This window comes from Haliotis rubra, unplaced genomic scaffold (assembly GCF_003918875.1).
Source record: "Haliotis rubra isolate DU_JTF1 unplaced genomic scaffold, ASM391887v1 Scf931, whole genome shotgun sequence".
NCBI lineage: Eukaryota > Metazoa > Mollusca > Gastropoda > Lepetellida > Haliotidae > Haliotis > Haliotis rubra.
The window spans coordinates 202654-228402 of NW_025767670.1; the positions used below are offsets into that span (position 1 = coordinate 202654).

Genomic DNA, 25749 nt, shown 5'->3' on the forward strand with positions numbered 1-25749 from the left:
ATCCTTGATTATTGAAAGCAAGGATCTTCCATTCTATTATACCAAGGACTCATTCCCCTCCTTCCATGTGGAGAGCATGAGATAATCCTTGATTATTGCATCAAGGATTGAGATAATCCTTGATTATTGAAAGCATTGGATCTTCCATTCTATTATACCAAGGACTCATTCCCCTCCTTCCATGTGAGAGCATGAGATAATCCTTGATTATTGAAAGCATTGGATCTTCCATTCTATTATATCAAGGACTCATTCCCCTCCTTCCATGTGAGAGCATGAGATAATCCTTGATTATTGAAAGCATTGGATCTTCCATTCTATTATATCAAGGACTCATTCCCCTCCTTCCATGTGAGAGCATGAGATAATCCTTGATTATTGAAAGCATTGGATCTTCCATTCTATTATACCAAGGACTCATTCCATTCCCCTCCCTTCCACAGCATGAGATAATCCTGATTATTGAAAGCATAATCTGTCAGCATTGGATATCACCATCTGAGTATACCAAGGACTCATTCCCTCCACAGCTTACTTAGCAGAAGGAATATCACCCTCTGAGTAACTGAGGGATTATTTCTTACTCAAAATAGAATTTTTCTCACTCATGAGGGATCAACGACCAGTCAAAATACTCCTTCTGAAAGTTCAGACCAGATCTACTTTAAAAAAAACCTATAGCTTCTACAACCAACTGAAACAGAAACCTGTAGTAAATAAACTTTCAGCTGGAAAAGCTGTTTTCCTGTGCAGTAAAACTGGGGAATCAAGTTCTTAAGCTACAAGACTTTTGCAGTTGCATTAGATATGACACCAGCAAAGATATTACTGGTAACATACATGCTGGTTTCAGTCATGGTACAGTTTTGATTCAACAACTATTTTTAGCATAGTGTTATTCAATCCAGACTGTTTATAAAGCTGTTGTGGGGAACTGATGAAAGGTAATTTCTGAGAATGGAGATCAATATTGAATTACTTACAAAAGATAACTGAGATTAGTTAGAGTATATACCCATGATAACACCTCTCTGTGATTAATGGTTGTGTCTGGGGCACTTGACCATGTAGTTATTAACATCTGCATTTATCAGTGTTACTGTGGATTATTACACATACTGACAGATAAACTGGGATCTGTCTACACAGTAGCCTAACTAGTACAGCAGACATTGTAACCATCTGATTCCCCTTTCAGCTCTTACATTAGATTGTCAGATTGTATTACTTAATAATATAGCTGATCAAAAGCTGAATTAGATGTTAAGAATTTATATGTAAATGTATATTATTGTATGAGCATATTTTAGTAGTTGAGGCTGAGTAGTCCATCTCATGCATGCATCATGCCATGCTGATACCAGAACACGCCTGCCTTGGCACACGATGTGGGGAGTAGAAAACAGCATTGAACCTCTCTCGAACGTCACGTGCCACAGTTGAACTGCCCGACAGCCAGGTGGATGTGGCTGCAGGGTTGCCTAGTGACCGGCGCGCCAAGGAGGACCCCATAGATTCCAGCAGCTCTCCGTTCACCCAGTCTGGCACCTTGTCAACCTGGTAACCATGGAGATATTCATCTTTAGGACATCATAAGGGACATGATGATTCTCGGTCTGACAGAGTTAGAACAGGAATGTCATGCAAAACCAGATCATTTCATATTGTAGAGTATATATTACTCTGAAGAGAGGCATTCTTTGGGAGGTATTTTAGAAGTTGTAACGATTGCTTGATAACAGTGTTAGTACCTACGACGAAACATCGCAATAATGAAGTTAACTATCCATAGAGCTTGGTTTTCCTACTCAGAAGAAGTGAATACGCATGACAGAACGGGGTGTTAACACAACAGGCCCCGATTTCTCGAAACAAACTTAAGATTTTACTCAAATTTCAAACTGAGTTTGACAATTTGAAACAGCTGAATTTTTAACTCAACTGCATTTTTTAAATATATAAAGCCCAAACAACTTAAGTAATCTATCCACCAAACTCAAATTGTCTACTAAGTTTGAGTTTAATATTGATTTCAGTTTATTCTGGGAAATGCATTTTCCTGCGTTTTCTCAAATTTGAGTAAAAACTCAGACTTAAGTCAAAACTCAGACTTAAGTTTGTTTCGAGAAATCGGGGCCAGATTAACTATAGAAATATGAAACAATCAGGGGTGTGTTAACTTCTTCCTTGTAGTATATATCCTGTAGTGTTATTCATGGTACAAAGAAGTTCCTTTACCATCAAGATATTACATTTCTATAACAGTATACTGATGTTTATAACAATGATAATCACCACTAGCAGCTACACACATTGATACGGTAACCTACAATACTTCCATTTGCCCAAATAGAGACTGTCAATTCTGGCATGCAATTATCAAGTCAAATCTTGTTAACTGTATGGCAACCAACGAACTGAAATCATGTCTGAAGGTGACACCTCAAGTGTCTCGCACAAAAGCAGATGAACGATTACTGCAAAGGTATTATTCCATCATGCCCAAATGTCTACCCAAAGAACATGAACAGAAAATGTAAGTTACCTCCCCTGCTAGTCCATCTGTGCCTGTCATTGGCTCATCGAAATAGATGGACTGAAATTTTGAATAAGGAAACCTGCAGTTCAGAGCATAACATTTTTTAGACATATCCTTAAATTGTCCACATAATATGCATATATTCATCACAATGACAGAATGAACCATTGGAATATGAACAAACAAGATCTGGTACACTGTAGTTCTGATGTTTGTACCCCAGGCATGTATGGTTACTCTTCAGGGTATAACAAGCTTATTACCATATATGGAGGTAGAGTAGGAAGTGAGCCATCAGAAGGACGTTTGTCAAATGGTCCCTCCAGTACGCCTCTTCTGAGCATGTGCAGCATCAGCTGGCCATACATGTTCCGGTTCTTCCTGGAACAAACAGCATTCTGGGATTGATGGATAGTCAGATGACAACAAGCAACATTCCTTATGACAAGTTGCAGTTACCTGAATGAATGGTTATAGTTTTACAACACCTCAGTAATCTTCCAACATCACACAGAGGACACCAGAGATGGGCTTCACACATTATACCCCTGTGGGGACTAGATTCCAGCCTCGGCGTGATAAGCAAATGCTTTAGCCACTAGGCTACCCAACCTCCAGTACAACTGACTGAAGGATAGTATTTATCAGCTTGATCAGTATGTGAAATATCTAAAATATGTGTATTGTCAGAATGATCAGTAGCTCTTCAAAAGTAGCATGTCAATATCCAGTAAAAAATGTTTATGATTATGTCACGTAAAAGATGTGATAAAAGTGGTGAGTGTGAAATTCAATTATAACCAAGATATGTTTAATAATTAAATCAATAGTTAGGTAGCAAAAGTTACACAATGAGTCAGGCAGGAGAGGAAACTTGAATATTAACTACTTTGGAACAAGTGGTATGAGTATTCTGTACAGGTAAGTGTTGGACATCACTGCTCACCTTCCTGTCACACCTGTAGCAGGTGGCTCACACAGCTTCTTGATCCACACAGCACACCTCTGGCGATCTGTCAATCAACATGATGCCAGCATGATAACCAGTCTCTTGATCTTGGCTGCATAAAGGTAAGTAATCCCCTGGCTCAACCGTAACAAATCACCCCTACTGTGCCCCTGATTCCACCAGTAATCTGGGATAGACTGTGCTCAGTCTGTCTACCATGACACAAGTCAGCCATGACACAGCAAGTGGACTGCATTCAGTCTGTCTAACACGGGAGGAAGACTGCATTCAGTCTGTCTAACACTGGGAGTAGACAGCATTCAATCTGTCTAACACTGGGGGTAGACAGCATTCAATCTGTCTAACACTGGGGGTAGACAGGGTTCTTAACACTAGGGGTAGACAGCATTCAGTCTGTCTAACACTGGGAGTAGACAGCATTCATCTGTCTAACACTGAGGGTAGACAGCATTCAATCTGTCTAACACTGGGGGTAGACAGCATTCAATCTGTCTAACACTGGGGGTAGACAGCATTCAATCTGTGACTTATATTCATGTCATCATTTTCAAATATCTACATGCTAATGTCTATTCTGAAATAGTCCTAAACTTATTTCCAAATCAACTGAAAATATTGATATTTGGTTAAACTGCAACACATTTTTGAACATTCAAATCAATAAACCTTCTTCCTCTATCAACCTGACCATGGTAGTAAACAAAGTCTGCAATATCTCTGTCATGAGTGAGTGAGTGAGTATGATTTTACCCCACTTTTAGCAATATTCCAGCTTCACACATTGTGCTCATGTGGGGAATCGAACCTGGGCCTTCAGCACGAAATTCATGCCTATATGGTTCACCCTCTCTAATTTGATAGCCATGACTGAACAACTGAAGATACAGTATCCAGATGAAATGACCACATACTTTCCCCTATGTTATTTATTCTTTAAAATTACATTAATGCAAACGTAATGAATGTTTGTTAATATTTATGTCTTAATGTATGTGATTTTACAACATCATTGACACAAGAGGGATGCCTGATTTGAATTCCACCATAGAGTTATGGAAACTGAAAAGCCACCTAAATAAGAGGTAATCCTAAATCTTGCCTTGCATAGAATTGACCCAATATCAAACATGCACTACATCTTGTGAACATGTACAGGGTTTGATAATCATGATAATGTTTCTCACACTTTCCCAATATGGTCCTAAAATCACGAATAGGCATTACATGTTACTTTAAAGCACAAAAGTGTATAATTTTACCTCAAAAGCTTAGACAAGTCATTACGTGACAAGACAAGGGTTTGATAATTTCTCACACTTTCCCTGTTTGTTGGACGCAGCATGAAGCACAATGCGACAGTGTTGACCCTCTTTGAAACAATTTGGCTGTGGGCTATTTTTTCATATTAAAGGCTTATTGTATGACATAAATCTGTGTTACGAAGCCCTGGCTTACAATGCTGTGTCCCTGTGGCTAGTGAAGTGAGACAGTGCTAGGACAATGGCTGACAGATCAGAAACCAAACACACAATCATGAGCCGGAGATCGGGCCATCAACATGATATACATCAAACATACTGAAAATAATAGCTCAGCATTGCTTAGTGAGAGATTCATTAACACTTCAAGCTGTAAACGGCTTTAGATCCTTATCATTTGTCTACATGTATCCGATTATCATGGCATGAGGTCAAATAGATACATTTGTTTTCTTGAGGTAACAGTAATGCAGGTATTAAGACCATGAGCCAGGAATTCCCGTCAGTCTTTAGATTGTTAATATTGATATACCAAAAGATTGGTTGGTTGGTTGGATGTTTAATGCCGCACTCAGCAGTATTCCAGCTATATGGCGGCAGTCTGTAAATAATCAAGTCTGGACCAGGCAATCCAGTGATCAACATCATGAGCATCATTCTATGCAATTTGGATATAATGACATGTGTCAACCAAGTCAGCGAGCCTGACCACCCAATCCAGTTAGTCACCTCTTATGATAAACATGGCTTACTGAAGACAATTCTAATCCGGACCTTCACGGGTAATATATAGGGTTTATGTAAGGGTTTATAGTTTATATCAATTCCATTTGAACCTGGTATATCTCGCTAATACTTTGGTAATTAAAACAATAACAGGACAGGTTCTTGAGATGTTGACAGACTTGAGTTTTGTGCATTAACACAAAACGATGACAAGAACCACATGAAAATGGTTACCCTTACAACATTTGAACAAAGGCAATTTGCAGACTTTCATTGTTAATGTTCAGCAAAACAAAAAAGCTCTCACCTGCTTTGTGTGGCAGTTTGAGGACATACGGTTTCATGTCCGCCAGCACTTTATCAAACTCTGAGTCCAGCTGCTCCAAAGAGGACTCTGGACTCTCCATCCTCTCTGCTCCAGGTGCTGTCTCCACCAGCTCAGATGAAACCTCAGACCCTTCCTCGGGCAGATCCTCTTCCTCTTCCTGTTCCGGATGCTGGCAGTCTCTGAACAAACAAACAAACAGCTGCTGAAAGTCAACCAGGATGTCCTGTAGTGTCTGAACATCAACCAGTTGATCACCACTTCCTGCTTCACTGTCTGCTGGTACCTTCTCCATGCTAGACTTGCTATCAGTCTCATAACTGTTTTCAACAGCTATCTCACATTGCCCAGAATCATAATTCACATTATAGAGGTGTCTGTCACTTCTGGGTACAGTAGGCTCAGCTGACCTCTTCACTCTGAGGCCTTTATGTTTGTAGGAGTTTGCTCTGTCCAGATGGTCATCACTTCTACCACCAGTAGGCTCAGAAGACCTGTTAACTCTGTGGCTATTTTGTTTATAAGAGTTTGCTCCAGAAAGTTGTTTATCCCTTCTATGCACATAAGGCTTAACTCTGTATCTATGGTCTTTTTCTAATGTCTCTGGAATGTCATGTAGAGGGGAAGTATTTGGATACATGGTTTCATGTTCATGGAAAGATTCATGTTTTGCTCTATTATTAGGTGATTGATTATAAAGTCTTGACGACCCTGGACTATCTAAGTTTTGTGTGACTCCTGAAACCTGTGAAGAATCTGAACCTTCCACTAGACACCTGGGACACTGACATGACCTCAACTCTGACCATGAAGAGTGAACATTGCCAGACTTCACCCTACAAACTTGTGTAGCTGCACACTGTCTCACTACTTTGTGATTTAGCCTACGGTGATTTGCACTAACAGACAAAGGTCCATCTTGTTCCATACTTCCTGACATGTTAGAATTTATGTTACTGTGGCCAGATTTGTGGGGTTTTGATACCCTAGCTGAAAAGTTTTTAAGGAGGAAGACCGTTTCCACTTGTGGTCATGTTTACATCCACAATCTCTAGTATTGTCTACACTTTGGTCAGATTCTTCATTGAATCTGAAGCATTTTGAAGATTTCTTCTTGGCCATATAGTCACAGCAAGGATAACTTGATGAAACATTTAGATCTCTGTAGATTGTAGACCTTGATCCATGTTCTGTCATGAATCTACTTTGTTGATCCTCCTTTTCTAATTGTAATGACTGGTCATCTTCCCACAGTTTGCCTATCTCCAGGACTAAAGCACTTCTTAAACTCCACAGGTCTTGTATGTCTTGGCATGTAGACCTCAGGATATTGTTTCTGACCCATAGTGGCCTTTCTACATTTTATACCACTAGGTTTAGAGCTCGGTCTCTTTCCATGAAGCTTGGTACTTTGTTGCTGTGTTCTCTTGGAGCTTACACATCGTCGACAGGTACAATGATAGATCTCTTCACTTTGGGAGCTTCTGCTTTCAGTATCCTCCATCCGAACTTGACCATTACAGTACATCTCCTTGCTCCTCGATATATTCTCAAGACAGTCTCTGCTATTCATCAATCCTTCACTTTCGATGTCAGAGCAATTACTGTGAAAGTGTTTGTCTGAGGAGGAGTATTCTTCATGACCATAATACCCCTCCTTTGTTCCATGCTTGACTTCGTTAGCATCCCTGCTCGGTGATGCTGTCATAAACCTGCTCCCTGTTGCTGACTGACTGGTTGTGTCTGTATGTTTCTGGCACTGTCTGGAGTTCCCTCTCCTACTGAACTGAGAGCTATCAGTGCTCCAACAGGTGTCATCGGTAAGCCTGCCTGTCCCACTTGAAACATGTCTCGTTTCACTATGATCTGTGTGATTTCCAATAGCAGCTTTGTTTCTGGAACTGGTTCCAGTATCTGTATGTTCAATCCTGTCTGCCAGAGATGCATTGACACTGCTATCCACTGATAACACTGAAGAAACGGTTGCCCCAGAATCATCAATCGGTGAAGTTTGGTTAGCCACTGGAGTATCTGAAAACACATTTGGACTCTGCAACATCTGCTCACCATCATCTAGTGGATCACCAGCAAGTGAAGACTTACTTCTGTTAAAGGAACATGACATTTTAGAAACATCCACACTGTTGAGCAGTTTCCATCTGTCAGGCTGACCTTCTTCCTTCAACATCTGTTCTGTGGAATTTGAGTCATAACCATGCTTTCCCATACTGGTGTCACTGTGGCAATCCCCTGTAGTTACCTCTTTATATCTTGACATCTGTGGGTAATGACTGTGATCTTCCCCACTGCTGTAACTCGGATGATTTTTCGGTTCTTCCTTATGTCTTGAGATCTTCATCAACTGTTCCTGTTCTGAGATCAGTGAGTCATGAACATTTTCTTCCCCACCGCTATTGCTCTGACAATCCCCTTTGGTCACCTGTTTACAGCTTATGATCTGTGATTCATGACTTTCATCTTCCCCACTGATGCTCCTGTGGTGTTCCTTCAGCTCTTCTTTACATCTTGTGATCTGTCTCAACTTCCCCTATGTCCCAAGGTATGAGAGTCATGACAATTTTCTTTCCCATTGAAGTCACTCTGACAATTCCCCAAGTCACCTGTTCCTGTCCTGAAATCTGCCTCAACTCCAGTTCCTTTTCTGACATCAGTGATCCACTGCCATTTTCTTCCAAGCTACTGTCACTCTGATGTTTTATATGTTCTTTCTTATGGCTTGAAATTTGCCTCAAGTCTTGTTCCTGTCCCGAGTCAGAACCATTTCCTTCCCCACTGTTGTCACATCTCACATGGAGGTGATCACCATCTCCTGCTGGAAGCATTGCCCGGATACATCTGTCAGCACTGGCCTTACTGTCAACACTAGAATATTCACCAGGCACTGATACTTTGTCTGTTCCACTGCCTTGTGTCACATGAGACAATTCTTTGCTTGTAGATCCACTTTCTGCAATTAAGTCACCGCATCTGACAATTACACCATCAGTCTTTTGTTCATGTTCCATGATAGGATGCACCTCCTTTACTGAACGACTTTCTTTCATTTCATCTTGTTCATCCTCACTGCTCTCCTCCAACATATCAAGGTTGCCAACATCATCACTCCTCATGACACCCTTTGCAGGGTGAATTCCACCAGAAACATTCCTTGTATGGTGTCCATCTGCTGTTACTTCATCCTCTGAACTCCCTGTAGTGTAACCGTTCTGTGGAGCACTGTACCATTCACCTTTGTCATTCTTGTACTCCTGATCTATACCATTGTGTTTTTCTATATTTGAAATACTAACATCATACTTTTGTGCATCATCTGTTTTTGTTGCTGCCAAAACACAAGGAGACATTTTCTTTAATGTGTTTCCTTGGAATCTTGCTAGGAATCAAACCCCTTTGTGGCATTTTATCTTTTTTATCATTAATATGATTTACGTGCGTCTCTGTTATGTTGCTCTTGCCCCTGTATTTGATGGAGTGACTTCTGCTTCAAGATGAGCGTCTCCACCATCCTGATCATGTTCTTGTGCTTGTCCTCAGCATCCTTTGACCTTGACATTAACAGCAAGGACAGAAGTCCCTCAAGGTCAGTCAGATTCAAACATTGTTTGCTATCGCCCTTGGAAGAATTGATGAAATCTTTCTGGAGTAAAAAGAGAATTTGTCTTGAAACACCCTTTTCCTCCATGTTAGATCCTGATGAGTTATCGTTACTCTTGTCTGATTTGGCAATGTTTTTGTCTGCTGATTCATTTGAGTTACTGTGCTCTGTTGTTGGGCTTGGAGTGGTATTTTCATCTTTCTGTTCTTCTGACAGTTCTTCTGATGGCTCTTTTCTATGGGCTGTAGACTTAACCTTACTCTCTTCATTCAGCATCTGTTTGGACAGGAGTGTGTTTGCTTGTCTTTTCTCATAATTTATCAAATCTTTGTCCACATTGACTTGGTTATATTTCTTCCTAGTATCACGATGGCCATTGTCACTCAAGTCTGTCTCTCTTAGCGCTTCATCTAGACAGTCGTCATCAGATAAAACAAATCTTACAGATTTGGTCCTATCTCCAGACTTTATCCTCTGAGAAGAATCGGCTGCAAGTGATTTTTCTCTGAGTACTGCAATGTCTGAAGAGCTTGCTTGTCTCCGAGCTGCACCTTTTCCTCTTGTTGCAGCATTAGCCTTGACTCGATTGTTCCTTTCTTGAAGGTCTTTGGCCAGTTTGGCCAGGTCCCGGTGACTTCTGGACCAGATGGACATCACTCAGCAGTACAGCCTCATCGACAGACATGCAACAACTACAACATCCCAGAGGAGTTTCCAGAACACACTAATTCCATTCTGTTGAAGACTTATCTCTATGACAGGACCCCAAGATTCTTTTCTTTATCAGGTTCTAATCTGTCATTTGGAAGCATACTTACTTCCATGGTGTAAACAACACCTCTGTTGTCTTCTTTTTGGAACATGTTGAAAATTCCTAAGTCCTGGTATTACGGGGTCTCACTCTTGAATACTTGCGAAAAGACTCAAAGTGTTCTGAATGCATCCTCTTGAAAGGTTTACACAAGGTTTCACCAATGAACCTTTGAATGCATTATCATAATTTGAAATCCTGAAGTGAGGAACTTGAAATCAGTGCACCTTCAAGCAACAGTTTCCTACAGCTGATGGTATGTGGAGCCTACCATACATGTACAGCAAGTACTACACCAGCACTGTACACTTGATAACTGGTCAGAAATAAAGGAGTCAGTGTCTGTGTCCCTCCTAGCAGGCCGCAGAGTAAACTATGTATGGTGTGAGATAAGCCGGGGTAACTCAAGTAGCTCCGGGATTAATAGACCCATCAGACTGTGTGGCCAGCAGTAATCCTGTTACTCAGGAGAGGTTGTGCCCCATTGAACACAGGATCAACACTGTGGGTTCTGTCAGGGTTTGGTTCAGCCCCAGGTGGGATCATATATGACATGACAGGGCCAATGTTCCATGCCGTGAACATCACACATCCATCTCAAAGGTCATTTGCAGTCATTTCAGCAAACTAGGAGTGACAATAACTGCGAGAACTGATATTGCTGATAGCCAAATTATCCAGAGAGGTGGACCAACAGGTATTTATTGCCTGACAAAAGTGGTCAGACAAGCGGCTTAGTATATTTATCGGATGTTACACACACTTCAAAGTAGACCAACTTTAAGTTAATGAGATGGGCTGTCAGCATGGTCAATTTGACAGATTTTGTCATTGTCAAAGACTATACAAATATTTCTGGTAGTACTTCGACATGTTGGAGTATGTAATCTGCCGAGCAGTATCAATCTATGTTAGTAGACAGGTGAATTGCCTCCATAGCCTACAGGAACAATACCTCCGATCAGGCTTAGACCTATAACCTTCTACTGGACACATTAATGCACACCGCTTGTTCAAACACAGACAGACCAACTCCCCAACAAGCAGCACCATGGTGATGCAATGTGGCTTCTGCCATGTCTAAACATATCAGTATGTGAGTTAGGATTTAACACAGCTTTGAGTGTAATTGATTTATCATGGCTATATGGCCTATCAGACTGATGTGTGAAAGAATTCTGAAGTGACTAGACATTTTGGTGATCCCATAAGTATGGGTATGCTGCTGACACACATGGAAATATAATCAGGGTGAAACAGACTTCAGACAGAGTTTCTAGCATGCCACAGACAAGTAACCCACCTGTGCTCTAAAATACAGCCTGTAGGAATACTTACCTCCTCTGCTACCATGATACTTTCATGCTTGTGATTAACAAACTCAAAATATGAAATTCACCATACCATTCATGTGTTAATTGTATTAACAACATCATCAACACCAAGAGTTAATAATGAACATTCATGAATCATGATGACTAGATGTTTAATAGCACTCAAGGTGACACTTTCAAAAGGTTCTACAAGTGGCCATGTCTACAGATCTCACTACTGCTTTGTATGTAAGATCACCAGGGATTCACAGGACGCTAATTTCTGCATCCTATACATGCTATACGTATAAAAATTGACAATGGATGCAACTACATATATTAGCGCATCCACAGGGACTCAGAAAAAGTCTTTTTGTAAAAATTCCAATCAAGTGACAATATGTTATCACCAAGTTTGCTACTAGCTGGGTTATGGTATCATTTGCAACGTTATTACTGTAACAATGTGATGATCATGATACACAATACAATAACAGTAGCAATAATATTTTGTTGTCCAGGACCCCTTAAAATTAAGAGTATGAGTCCCAGGGACCCTCAAATACAGTACTCCATGTAAATCCCTGGATCACATACACAACAATTCTTTGAATTATAAATATTATGAATCATTAGCTACAAAAACTTGAATAATGACAGAGAGAAAGAAAGAGAGAGAGGAGATTGGGTGGGGTGGGGTGGGGTTTGGGTGGGGGTTGGAGGAGAAGAAGGAGGGGAAAAGGTCTGGGTTGTTCCCAGGCTGCGTCACACTAAAAGATGTTAAAGCTTGTGCATATCGTTGCCCTTCCCAGCACTACGAGCACAACAAGCACTACAACGAGCACTACCAGCACTACGCGCACTACAAGCAGCCACATACTTAGCTATATACATGGGTAAGTAAAACAATGTAGACTGGACACTAAACCCTGCCTCTACCTCATCTCACATACACCAGTACAATCAGTGACGTAAATCTTCACTCTCAGCTGCCAATGTTTGATCTGGGCACACACTGCCATGTATTGTCAGTAAGTCATGAACAGGTTGACGCCCAATCCCCAACACTCCTGCACAATGATCAGCAGTCATAAACACATCAAGTGCCCTTGTGTCGAGCCCTGACACTCCAAACTGTGGAGTACCTGATTGTCTCTACCTATTGTCCACATGATCATCATGATATAGTGGTCCTATAGACTCTAGTGGAATGGAAGTGGAAAATCCCAAGTCAGTAGAATAATCTAATTCACAACAGACCATGGTTAACAGGCATAACATAAGACATTCAGAATATTCTTGTCAGACTGTCAACAATAATTATGTCTGATTGCATTAATTAATGAGTTTCTAGATATCATATTTCCTGTGGACTGATAATTCAGAATGAATACCCATAGGTTTTGTGAGGGGTCGGAATAAGCTAACAGGTTGTCGCCTTTACATTGATCAAATAACATTGTATCATAATCCTGATAATGATTAAACGTTAACAAAAAGTATTCACAACCAGTATCAACAAAATAATAATTAGACTACATTGGTTATTATCTCACTTCGTCTCAAATATTTTACAAATCTTTTCATCATGTTCAAATATGATTTAAAGTTGAACAAGTCTATTTAAAAATACAAAATACAATACATACAAGATAAACAATAAACTGGTCATCATTATGATCATATATGCAGAACATGAAACTGATGACATATTCATGAAAGCTTCGCTGGAGGAGACATGGACTGATCTTGCCAGATAATTAAGAATAGACTATGACAATTGGTCAGTGGATACACCAAGTTGTTTGTTTGCCTTGAGTTGATAAGTTAATTCATGAGTTTGTTCGAGTGAATGAACAATGGTTAGTGTCACAGCAATAATGTCAGCAATTCAGTATTTCATAGCTACCATGGTTACGGGTTTATTAAAAATATGTACAGTAGTTTGACCAGTTGAAGCAAATTAATACCTCGAAGCAAATTAATACCTCTTATATGAGGGTATATCACCAGCTGATCACATGGTACTTCACAAGCTAGGGGCTTTAACAATGTCAACTTCACTATGCATACATGCCCTATAATCACTATAATCATTACCACAATAATGAGTTCATAATGTCAGTTGACAAATTTGTCAATCAAATTCCAATGAACCATTGTCACTGGCTTAGATTACAAATTTTAACAAAATATTTCAAGTTCAAATAACATCAAAGCTGTAAGAGAAGTATGCTGTCTTGTATGTCATATAACCATGAATAATTATCCCAATACAAATTCAACACACCACAGTGATTGTTGCCAGCAGATTTATAGCTCCATAATGTCATGTATACAGAGTTGAAGCCGTCATTGTGCCCCAACATTCATATCATACTTATAGTAGCCACAAAATCTACAGGAGGAACCCATTAGACTCAGAGCTGAATGGCTGCCTTCAGCCACAGTGATCTTTAGTTTCACAGCTGTGATGAGCTTTAATCACTGTCTCAAGCCTGCCTTCTTGGACAATGAAACCTAATAACCAATGATAACGTTATCCTACAAAGATATTTATCACCTATCCCTGATAGCTTAGAGCTAATAATCACATTTGTACAACATCAGCAGTCTTTCAAAGCAACCTTGATTTATAAATCATTATAGCGTGAAAGTCAAACAAATATACTGTAAGAAGAAATATCTGATAGATCAGAAAATACTGGTTAACACTGGTTACACAGATAATAAATATTGCATGTTTTTTTTAAACAAAGTGTTTAACGACTATTACAAAAGCATTTCCAAAGCAACCAGGTCAACAGTACCCAATGCATACAGTCATTTACTTGTCATCCCTACAGAATCCCTGGACACAACAGGTCCTTAGTACCCTGTGCCTTCAGTCATTTACTTGTTCCCTACCAAATCCCTGGACTGAACAGCTAGAATCTAAGCTTGAAGTAATTTGCTTGTCTCTCATGGGATCCTATGCTTGAATTCATTTACTTGTTCCATACGAGATCCCTGGACACAACAGGTCCTTAGTACCCTATGCTTGAGCTCATTTGCTTGACTCTTATGGGATTCCTTGACTGAACAGGTCCCTAGTACCCTATGCTTGAGCTCATTTGCTTGTCTCTTATGGGATTCCTTGACTGAACAGGTCCCTAGTACCCTATGCTTGAGCTCATTTGCTTGTCTCTTATGGGATTCCTTGACTGAACAGGTCCCTAGTACCCTATGCTTGAGCTCATTTGCTTGTCTCTCATGGGATTCCTTGACTGAACAGGTCCCTAGTACCCTATGCTTGAGCTCATTTGCTTGTCTCTTATGGGATTCCTTGACTGAACAGGTCCCTAGTACCCTATGCTTGAGCTCATTTGCTTGTCTCTCATGGGATTCCTTGACTGAACAGGTCCCTAGTACCCTATGCTTGGGCTCATTTGCTTGTCTCTTATGGGATTCCTTGACTGAACAGGTCCCTAGTACCCTATGCTTGAGCTCATTTGCTTGTCTCTTATGGGATTCCTTGACTGAACAGGTCCCTAGTACCCTATGCTTGGGGACATTTGCTTGTCTCTCATGGGATTCCTTGACTGAACAGGTCCCTAGTACCCTATGCTTGAGCTCATTTGCTTGTCTCTTATGGGATTCCTTGATTGAACAGGTCCCTAGTACCCTATGCTTGAGCTCATTTGCTTGTCTCTCATGGATTCCTTGACTGAACATGTCCCTAGTACCCTATGCTTGGGGCTCATTTGCTTGTCTCTCATGGGATTCCTTGACTGAACAGGTCCCTAGTACCCTATGCTTGAGCTCATTTGCTTGTCTCTCATGGGATCCCTTGACTGAACAGGTCCCTAGTACCCTATGCTTGAGCTCATTTGCTTGTCTCTCATGGGATTCCTTGACTGAACAGGTCCCTAGTACCCTATGCTTGAGCTCATTTGCTTGTCTCTCATGGGATTCCTTGACTGAACAGGTCCCTAGTACCCTATGCTTGGGGACATTTGCTTGTCTCTCATGGGATTCCTTGACTGAACAGGTCCCTAGTACCCTATGCTTGGGGACATTTGCTTGTCTCTCATGGGATTCCTTGACTGAACAGGTCCCTAGTACCCTATGCTTGGAGTCATTTGCTTGTCTCTTATGGGATTCCTTGACTGAACAGGTCCCTAGTACCCTATGCTTGGAGTCATTTGCTTGTCTCTTATGGGATTCCTTGACTGAACAGGTCCCTAGTACCCTATGCTTGAGCTCATTTGCTTGTCTCTCATGGGATTCCTTGACTGAACAGGTCCCTAGTACCCTATGCTTGGGGACATTTGCTTGTCTCTCATGGGATTCCTTGACTGAACAGGTCCCTAGTACCCTATGCTTGGAGGTCATTTGCTTGTCTCTTATGGGATTCCTTGACTGAACAGGTCCCTAGTACCCTATGCTTGGGGACATTTGCTTGTCTCTCATGGGATTCCTTGACTGAACAGGTCCCTAGTACCCTATGCTTGGGGACATTTGCTTGTCTCTCATGGGATTCCTTGACTGAACAGGTCCCTAGTACCCTATGCTTGGAGTCATTTGCTTGTCTCTCATGGGATTCCTTGACTGAACAGGTCCCTAGTACTCTATGCTTGGAGTCATTTGCTTGTCTCTTATGGGATCCCTTGACTGAACAGGTCCCTAGTACCCTATGCTTGGAGTCATTTGCTTGTCTCTCATGGGATTCCTTGACTGAACAGGTCCCTAGTACCCTATGCTTGAGCTCATTTGCTTGTCTCTTATGGGATTCCTTGACTGAACAGGTCCCTAGTACTCTATGCTTGGAGTCATTTGCTTGTCTCTTATGGGATTCCTTGACTGAACAGGTCCCTAGTACCCTATGCTTGGAGTCATTTGCTTGTCTCTTATGGGATTCCTTGACTGAACAGGTCCCTTGTACCCTATGCTTGAGGTCATTTGCTTGTCTCTCATGGGATTCCTTTGACTGAACCGGTCCTTAGTACCCTATGCTTGAGGTCATTTGCTTGTCTCTCATGGGATTCCTTGACTGAACATGTCCCTAGTACCCTATGCTTGGAGCTCATTTGCTTGTCTCTCATGGGATTCCTTGACTGAACAGGTCCCTAGTACCCTATGCTTGAGCTCATTTGCTTGTCTCTCATGGGATTCCTTGACCAAACTGGTCCCTAGTACCCTATGCTTGGGGACATTTGCTTTGTCTCTCATGGGATTCCTTGACTGAACAGGTCCCTAGTACCCTATGCTTGGGCTCATTTGCTTGTCTCTCATGGGATTCCTTGACTGAACAGGTCCCTAGTACCCTATGCTTCAGCTCATTTGCTTGTCTCTCATGGGATTCCTTGACTGAACAGGTCCCTAGTACCCTATGCTTGAGCTCATTTGCTTGTCTCTCATGGGATTCCTTGACTGAACAGGTCCCTAGTACCCTATGCTTGAGGTCATTTGCTTGTCTCTCATGGGATTCCCTTGACTGAACAGGTCCCTAGTACTCTATGCTTGGGGACATTTGCTTGTCTCTCATGGGATTCCTTGACTGAACAGGTCCCTAGTACCCTATGCTTGGGGACATTTGCTTGTCTCTCATGGGATCCCTTTGACCGAACAGGTCCCTAGTACCCTATGCTTGGGGACATTTGCTTGTCTCTCATGGGATTCCTTTGACTGAACAGGTCCCTAGTACCCTATGCTTGAGGTCATTTGCTTGTCTCTCATGGGATTCCTTGACTGAACATATCCACAGTTCCCTATGCTTGAAGTCATTTACTTGTTCTCCATGGGATGAGTATGACTCTAACGCCCTATACATAATTATAAATGTCAAGTAAAACAGGAAACTAAACCTCAGAAGCATGCACAAAGTAATCATTAGTCTATATTCATGATGTGAATGGCGATATAATATTTATGACACAATGTGTGGTCTCCCTGATTGTGTGTCAGCTTAGATCATTCTACTTTCAACTATTACAAACTTTACATCCACAAATGTATTGATTACAGGCATTAAACAATTCACACACCATCATAGCCAAATATATTATTCAATGAGCAATAGTGAATATTGTTCAGCATTGACATATTTAAATTGTCAGTAAAATATTTTGTTCATTTTTTCCACACTGAAAAACAGGAAATGAAACTATTAATATCTGTGTACCAGCATGACATATTGTCATTGTATGTCAGCTGTACAATCATTGTCAAGCATGCATATCAGAAATAGTGGTTATTTTACTAGTGCTTCAAACACTTACACAGAAAACATTCTCAACATTATTATATTATTATAGGACTGACTGACTGACTGAGTTTGGTTTTACGACGCTTTTAGCAATATTCCAGCAACATCACGGCGGGGGACACCAGAAATGGGCTTCACACAATGTACCCATGTGGGGATTTGAACCCGGGTCTTCGGCGTGACGAGCCAACGTTTTAACCACTAGGCTACCCAACCGCCCTTATTATAGGATATTTATATAGCGCACATATCCAGGCAACTAGTGCATACTCAAGGCGCTGAACATGCAACATGCTGAATGATATTATGACAATAATTTATTTTTGAACTTCAAGTATCAGACTCTTCAAATAAATAAAACCAAAAAATACCATACATGAACATATTAAAAAACATGAACCATATATACTGGTCTATCATACAGATTGAAAAAAATATATTCAAGAAAGCCCATGCCATTCAAAAATATTTTACAAGTCTAGAATCCTGCAGTTTATGAAAATAAAGAAAGTTTTTTGGCTCCTTTCTATTATATTTCATTAAGTAAATTTCAGAACTGTTTTTTCCTGTAAAATATATTCATTTCGGAGACTAGCTGTTAGTCCATATACAAGCATGTATATAGGTAAATTCATACATCTAAGAGGTATCTGAAAACTGTCATGCCACATGTGTGGTAGTCAACTATTTCCTGTGAAAAGAAACGAGATCCAATTATAAATCTCAATCATATCAATGCCTAAATGATCAATAATCATCAATATTGTCGATGGGTATAGTTACAAACAATTATCAATTATATGAAAATTGTATCATTTGTACACAAATATCTACATAAACCATTGTGATGAAATAAAATTTTAATTTAAACAGACAATACACAAAGTAATCAATAATCGATCAATACTCAGTCAACAATGATTGATCTCTAGGACATATATTGATAGCTTGCCCTGGTGATCAATAAAACAAGGGAGGAAGAGGCTCCGGAATGCACCCATGTGTGTACAGGTGGGGCACTGAGTGCCACTAACTGAAGCGTGTCAGGATACTAGGGCTGGAGATTGCCCTGATTCTGATATTGCGATATATTGTAATAATTTAAGAGATATTGCAATACATATTGTGATATACTGACTGGAAGATTTCTGCCCAAGTGCGTAAATTATAAATTAATAATAAAATCTTTAAAAAAAATAGGGGAACCTGAACTTTCAATTTGGATAAGAAGTAAAAGCGATAACAAAAGTTTCAAAGCCAGACATTTTATGAACATACCACCATTTCTTTTATCACCACCCCCAAACAAAATGCATGGGATGCACGCCCACAATGCAGTAGCCCCCATACACGCGTTGGGTGTCATTCTTTTGACGGTTTTCAAGAAGGTCGATAAATCACTGTAGACCATTAACTTTGAGAATCATCTTGCATCACACAGTTGGTAGTGCTTGTTTCTTGTTTGTTTGAAAATGCAAATCGTACATATGCAAATTTCACATCATACACCAATCATCTTTCCAGAGCGATTACTGTACGAACAATAATTGTCATAAGGAAGTGCAAGTGGTGATGCACTCTCTAAACATTCATTATTTATTTATCCCAATCGTACATTAAAGTGAAGTTCCCCTACTTTTTTCAAGAGTGCAGCTCTCTGTGTACGACATCATTTTCTTACTTGCTGTTACACCATATGTTCAGGCTCCCTGTCCCCATTGTGTTGCTGTATGCCAGTGGTTTACAGATAAATTCAATGATATAGAGCCTTAATGTTTAATTGAAGTATTGCAACAAAGATTTGCAAACATAATGATAAAGGTAATAATATAACATGATTTTCATGGTCAGTGTTGTTTGCTTCAACAGAATGCACTTCAAATGTCTTCAATGCAGCAAGTAATTATTGTTACTGTATGTCAGTGACTCATTCAGACTCAACTTCAACTTCAATATAAACATGACTGTGTTGGCATGAACTTTTGCAAAATGAAACAAAAACATGATTAGGTGAACTACTTGACCATAAAATCTCATGTGACATCTAATGACTAAGATCCTTGACCAGAATGTCATAATACAGTCCTACAAAATTGGTAAGACTGAGGCCTTTATGATAAATTATTATTATTTTTCTAATTTTGGATATTTATATAGCGCTACATATCCACGCATCTAGTGCATGCTCAAGGCGCTGGTATTTTCCCCGATCAATGGATGTCAATCTCAACGGCACATCTTATTATCAATCTCAACTCCCTGGGATCATACAACTCTTGCTGCCACTAGGTGCACCGAAGTTAATGCGACTTTCCCATTCTTACGAGGTCAAATTGATAACATATGTCCTATTATGAAACAAACAAAAATAACAAAATACTGTGAATTGTGAAATAAATGGTCACTCAGAGCCAGAGGCTCCAAAACTGGTCCATTTGAGGCCACTTAATTCCTCCAAAATGTCACATATGAAACCATTGAAACCCACAAAACTTAAAGCATTTGAAAGAGTATTTGGCAGTTTGGGAGCCACTCCCAAGATACTTCCATTTGTAAAATGTTTCATGAAACCAACAGAAATAAAAGTACATTTGTCACTTTTAGAGCACATTTTGTTGCGATCTAAATTAAGGGCAGACAATTCAAAGGGAGCTAACTCTGGATGACCCAATATATTGCAGAATCTGAGCCATATCGCGATCATCGTATCTGAAGATACTGTACCGGTAATATTTGACAGCCCTACAGGATACTGCTGACTTGCAAGTTGTAATTAAGTAAACAGATCATCATGTGAACATGGCTGCAGTTGATCATGATAATAACATTCCTGTGTACAGCAGAGTCTATTTTAGAAGTACAAAATGACACATTATTCCTGGACCTGGTGGGTGTAGTTGGCGCACCAGAAAAATAAAGTGACTCGTAACAATCATACATAAACTTCCCAATATTTTCAACTAGTTTTCACATTTTCTAGCGATCAATCGGCATTCGTAATCCTCACATCACTATGCACGCTTTCCAACATCCAGTGTGGTGCCTAAATCAATGCATGGAGCTTATAATACGTAGCTTATTCAAGTCATGCTATTTGTCTATACATTAAGAGTTATGCCCCTTAGCAGTAATCTTCTATAACGAAGGGCGGTAGCTGAATTTGAAGGTAGTTATCGAACCAAAATAACAGGAGCAAAATCGTCTTCTGCTGTGAAGGTATTGAAGCGACAGTCGCGAATACTTTCGTTTTTCTACACAAATAGATAAAAAAAAAATGACAGAGAAGATTCGGGAACAGTTGCGGTGTCAAAAGATGGCAATTGTAATTCAGAAATTGCAACAGAATCATCGAATGTCAATGACACGGCCATCGCAGTGGATGTTGAAACTGAGAACAAGACATCCCAGTCACGCTCTTCAAGTTTTATATCTGTGGGTTTTGTTCAGTGAAAGTCAAAATAAGTCTACTAATTTAAAACTTAAACAGACTGTCCCTGAGATATAAAGTTACAAGAAAATAACTTTTATGGTCATTTCATTAGATTAACAGTGTTTGAATTAACAGTTAATACAAATGAACAGCTATAATTTGAATGATAAAATCATTAAAATTACTGAGTGAATGAATTGACTCCCATGTTTTTCTGATGACCCACCTACAATGGCAAATGTCCCACTAGTTTCATTACCCATGGGCCCAGGGCCCACTTCATCTGAAAAGTAAAATAGACACTGGTACAAAGTACAGATCAAGAATCAGTCAAAGGTATTATGAAAGGGTCCTAGTCAAAAGGGCCGCATAACAAAAGGGCCCCGAAACAGAAAAGTCAAAAGGGCCCGCAAGAAAGTCAAAAAGGCTGCACACCCCTAGTCGAAAGGGCCACATCAAAAAGTCAAAATGGCCTCAGACCCCTAATCAAAAGGGCCCCATACATACATTTTTCAAAAGTATACAATGTATACTTTATACATACTAGTTCTGTATTTAAAAAGATATTTTTTCAACATTGGAAAGAAAATGATGACCACGAATAGATGTGTGTGAATTTTTTTTTATTTCATCTAAGCAACAAAACACTATCATACATGAACATCTTTATAAAAACAGAACCAGGATGTATAAAGTATACATAGGATAGATGTATAACCTTTTACTATAATACACTTTTAAAGAAAGATATTATTATTTTTTCATATGGGGTCCTTTTGACTTTTCCGTTTTAGGGACCTTTTCTCATGCGGCCCTTTTGACCTGTTCCCTTATGAAAAAGCAACATTCTTTGTGGAAGGTAGTGGGTGGGGTCTGATTGTGACTTTATGAGTACTTTACTACTTTTGTTAATATCAAGTAGTCTTTCACTCAGACACTGGTCTACAAGTTTCGTAATTCTCATAATCTATACAATAAACCAAAAATCTCAGAGCCATGTAAACATGATACAAAGGATAGAACACCTTTTGGTGTAAAAACAACTTAAGAATGTTCTGAAGGCAAGACAATGAAATAATTCTCAGCATATGCATAAATCCAAACAGTACTCTCCTTCCTTGAATGGATGCATTGCTAGTGTAGTATTTTCCATCATATTTTACTTGAAAACTTACTCTCGTAATGCCTTCAACTAAGTTCAAGGATCCTTACTTGGCTTAAAACCAATAATTAGGGATCCCAGGAATCCCTATGTTTGTGAGTCGAGGTAAAGCCCTACCTATTTTCTTCGTTACTGAAGACACTAATTTTGGTGTTGTCTGGATCTGAATATTAAGATTCTACTTTTCACAATGCATCTCTAACTGATTTATAATATTTTGCAATATTTTTATGTTTATGGTACATGAAACATAACTTTATCATACAATGGATAAAGATCTCGGTAGGATAGAGCCAACAGATATTTTAAGTATCCGTTGGGGTCATATAGGGATATTGATGCAAATTAGAGATGTCTACTTTCACAGAGGGACTTTTTAGGGACTACTTTCACAGAGTAAACAAACATGGCGTCACGCCCATCTATTGGCGATCATGTCTGTTAGGGTACTGTCAGTGCTTTTATCCAAGAAAATTCATGTGTGGTAAATACAAATGGAGTCTATTATGAAGCTAAGATAGAAATGCATAAGCTTATAAAGATACGAATACCAGTTCCCTGACCGACTGTCAGTGTTAGCAAGCAGATGGCACAAGAATCCAGGTGCAGAACGTCACACGAACATTAACGTGTATTTGTTGTTATACGAGCTTTAACATAAAAACTTACTGGGAACTAGATGACCTAATCAGTAGAGGACGTAATGTGTATGCGAGACAGTCCACCATTACGCGTACAAGTGACTACCTGAGAGGGGGTCACTTGTTCACGTGACTGCCTGATCACAGACAGGGAAATTCTGCATGTCCCACAAAAACGCCTCTAAAAGAGTTATTTATTAAAACAATTAAACACAATTTGCTACAGTCATTGATAGTTGTTCAATTTATTGATTTACATGAATCAAAACGCAATAAGAAAAAAATTAAACAGTCAAATTTTGACAAATGCAGCTGCTAATGCAGTCAATTCAGTGATCAGTAGAAAATTGTGTCACCGAGCTTGTGATGTAATGTATTACTACCCACACATTTGTGATGTCATAGATATAGATATCTGTGTACATTCCTCAAAGTTTAGTTTCATGATTTGTGGTGATTGAAATCGCATTTTTTTTTAAATTATAAAGTAAAAATGACATTGTATCATAAATAGGTTATCACACTTGTACGTTTTGGCATGGTTAATATCCTGCATTATGATTAAACATTGTTTTTTGCTAGACTTTTGCATGATAACCTATAAATATCACCACCAACTAATAACATAAATCTTTTAACTAACTGGTTCAGCTGCCATGATTGCACACAACTATCAAAGGTTTATGGTCTAACATTAACATCAAGAGGCGGAAGAATGTAATCAAATAAATGTTCAAAGAATTCTGGGACTAATCTGTCACGCCCAAATGCTTACCATTTTTAACATTTTAAACAGCTGATAAAATGTCCTGTTCTGACAAGGACAAATCAAGCCTATCCATTGCTAAAGTATTTTCATCGTTTCCAAGAGAATTCCAGTCCAAATCATCAATTTTACCACCACAATCACTGAAAATTTTTTTTTCTTAAATTGTGACATTGCTTATCATGCTCATTCTTTCTCCTTACATGATATTTTTCTAAAAGTTTATATTTTCTGTATCAATGGTTTTTGGATATATCGCTTTATAAGACTCAATGAATAACTGTTTAAAACAAAAACAACAGAAGTCAGCATAGGTTTTGTGTTATGATATCTTTTAACTTCATATCACGTCTATTGCATATAACTTTTATGATGTGTATGTGAAGAAAAGCAAGAGGCCTGCACTCTGATACTTATGAATAAAGAATCTGATCTGACTACCATCCCAAATCCCAATGATTCCATGTGGGGAAGGTTTACAGATTGTTTTATTTTCAAAGTAAATGACAATTTTTCATTGACACTTCAACTACGATAAAATCAAATACAAAGCACAACTATGGAAACTCCAAGATATGAGCAATGAGCATTTAAACATTACAAATACGTTTGAATTTAACGTGAACATGGTGAATGTGTAAACCAAACAAAGGGACACAACTCTAGACACCTGCAGATGGATTAACTCGAAAACTCGTCAACTGACCAACTTTGAAAAGGGAAACCAGCAGATGCATGCTGCCATTTTGTACAGAAAGAGACAGCAAAGGGCAAAATGCCATAAGACAAAACATTTCGAAAGATGGAAAGTTTGTTGCAACAAAATAACCGATTGTATTCATCAACCGCCTATAGTATTAACCAAACGAAAGGAACTTGTCTGAACATGCTTCGTGGACGAGAGGGAATGTGAATAAGCATATTTATAGTCAAAATGTAAAATCAAGGTCCCTTTATTTACACTCATATTCTACACCATTGTTGTGATTACAACATCCTTCATTTTGAACAAAATCTGAAAACCTAACGACTGCTGGTATGTCCCAACAGGTCGATGTCAAACGTGCGTTGTCAATCGACTGATGAGTGGTTGGGGCATAAAAACATACTCAGAATCACAATGCGCTCATTTCAGTGCAGAAATATTATCATACTGATACTCACCTCTTACTAGTTCACAATCTCCAGATTCTTGACGAATATCTGAGGTATTTAATTCGCATTTTTTACGTGAGGGTTTCTGAAAGTTTCAAAAACACCACCATGTTGACATCGGAAGTTACAGCTGCGCATGTACGAATTTAGAGTTGTTCCCCTTACTTGGAAATTCCCAAATTTATAAATAAGTTAGTTCGCAAGTGTTGCTATTCATGACCTCTCTCAAGTGTTCTAAGGCTGACACCTGTATGGCAAGCCGTTTACACATTTATTAAACAATTAAAGATATCTTCAATTGTTTTAAAGATATATGTATTATATTTAAAGATATCAATAACGTTTTAAAGATATCGGTAAATAATTGAAGATATCTTTAATTAATTTCTGATATCCAAATAGTATTAATAGTCCAATATTATTAGTGATGATATATCCTGATATTGTGGGACTTCCAACGGAGAAACATTTGAATTTTTGAAAAGGCCCCTTTCGCAATTATACCCATTTGGATTACCAGAAAAAGGTACATTTATATTCACAAAGAGAATGATTTTAGAGCGGAGGGCTCTGACAAAATTGTCGAGGCCTGACAAGTGTTGGGTCGGCTTAAACTGAAGTTCGTTTGGCTTAGTTAGTGTTTGCTGAGTTGAGCTGAGGATCGAGCAATATAAATTGCTACCCGCCCCTACGTATACAGTACGTTGCATTATGAACATATGTCTTAATGTTATTGCTTTACTTACGAGCACGGAATCTCTGCATTTCTACACAGCAAATTCAAATTCT

At 39.2% G+C, this 25749-nt stretch overlaps 1 protein-coding gene across 1 annotated transcript in view; it reads right to left on the bottom strand.

The window, feature by feature from the left end:
* Positions 1-25082, bottom strand: part of LOC124264599 (centrosomal protein of 112 kDa-like) — a 42702-nt gene extending 17620 nt beyond the window's left edge. The window contains exons 1-6 of the mRNA XM_046699347.1: positions 24970-25082; positions 5802-6001; positions 3486-3552; positions 2803-2920; positions 2546-2596; positions 1376-1557 (exon numbers count right to left, since the gene is read on the bottom strand). Coding sequence (XP_046555303.1) covers positions 1376-1557; positions 2546-2596; positions 2803-2920; positions 3486-3552; positions 5802-5901 — 518 coding nt within the window. The 5' untranslated portion in view covers positions 5902-6001; positions 24970-25082. The remainder of the gene's footprint in view (positions 1-1375; positions 1558-2545; positions 2597-2802; positions 2921-3485; positions 3553-5801; positions 6002-24969) is intronic.
* Positions 25083-25749: the final 667 nt, after the last annotated feature.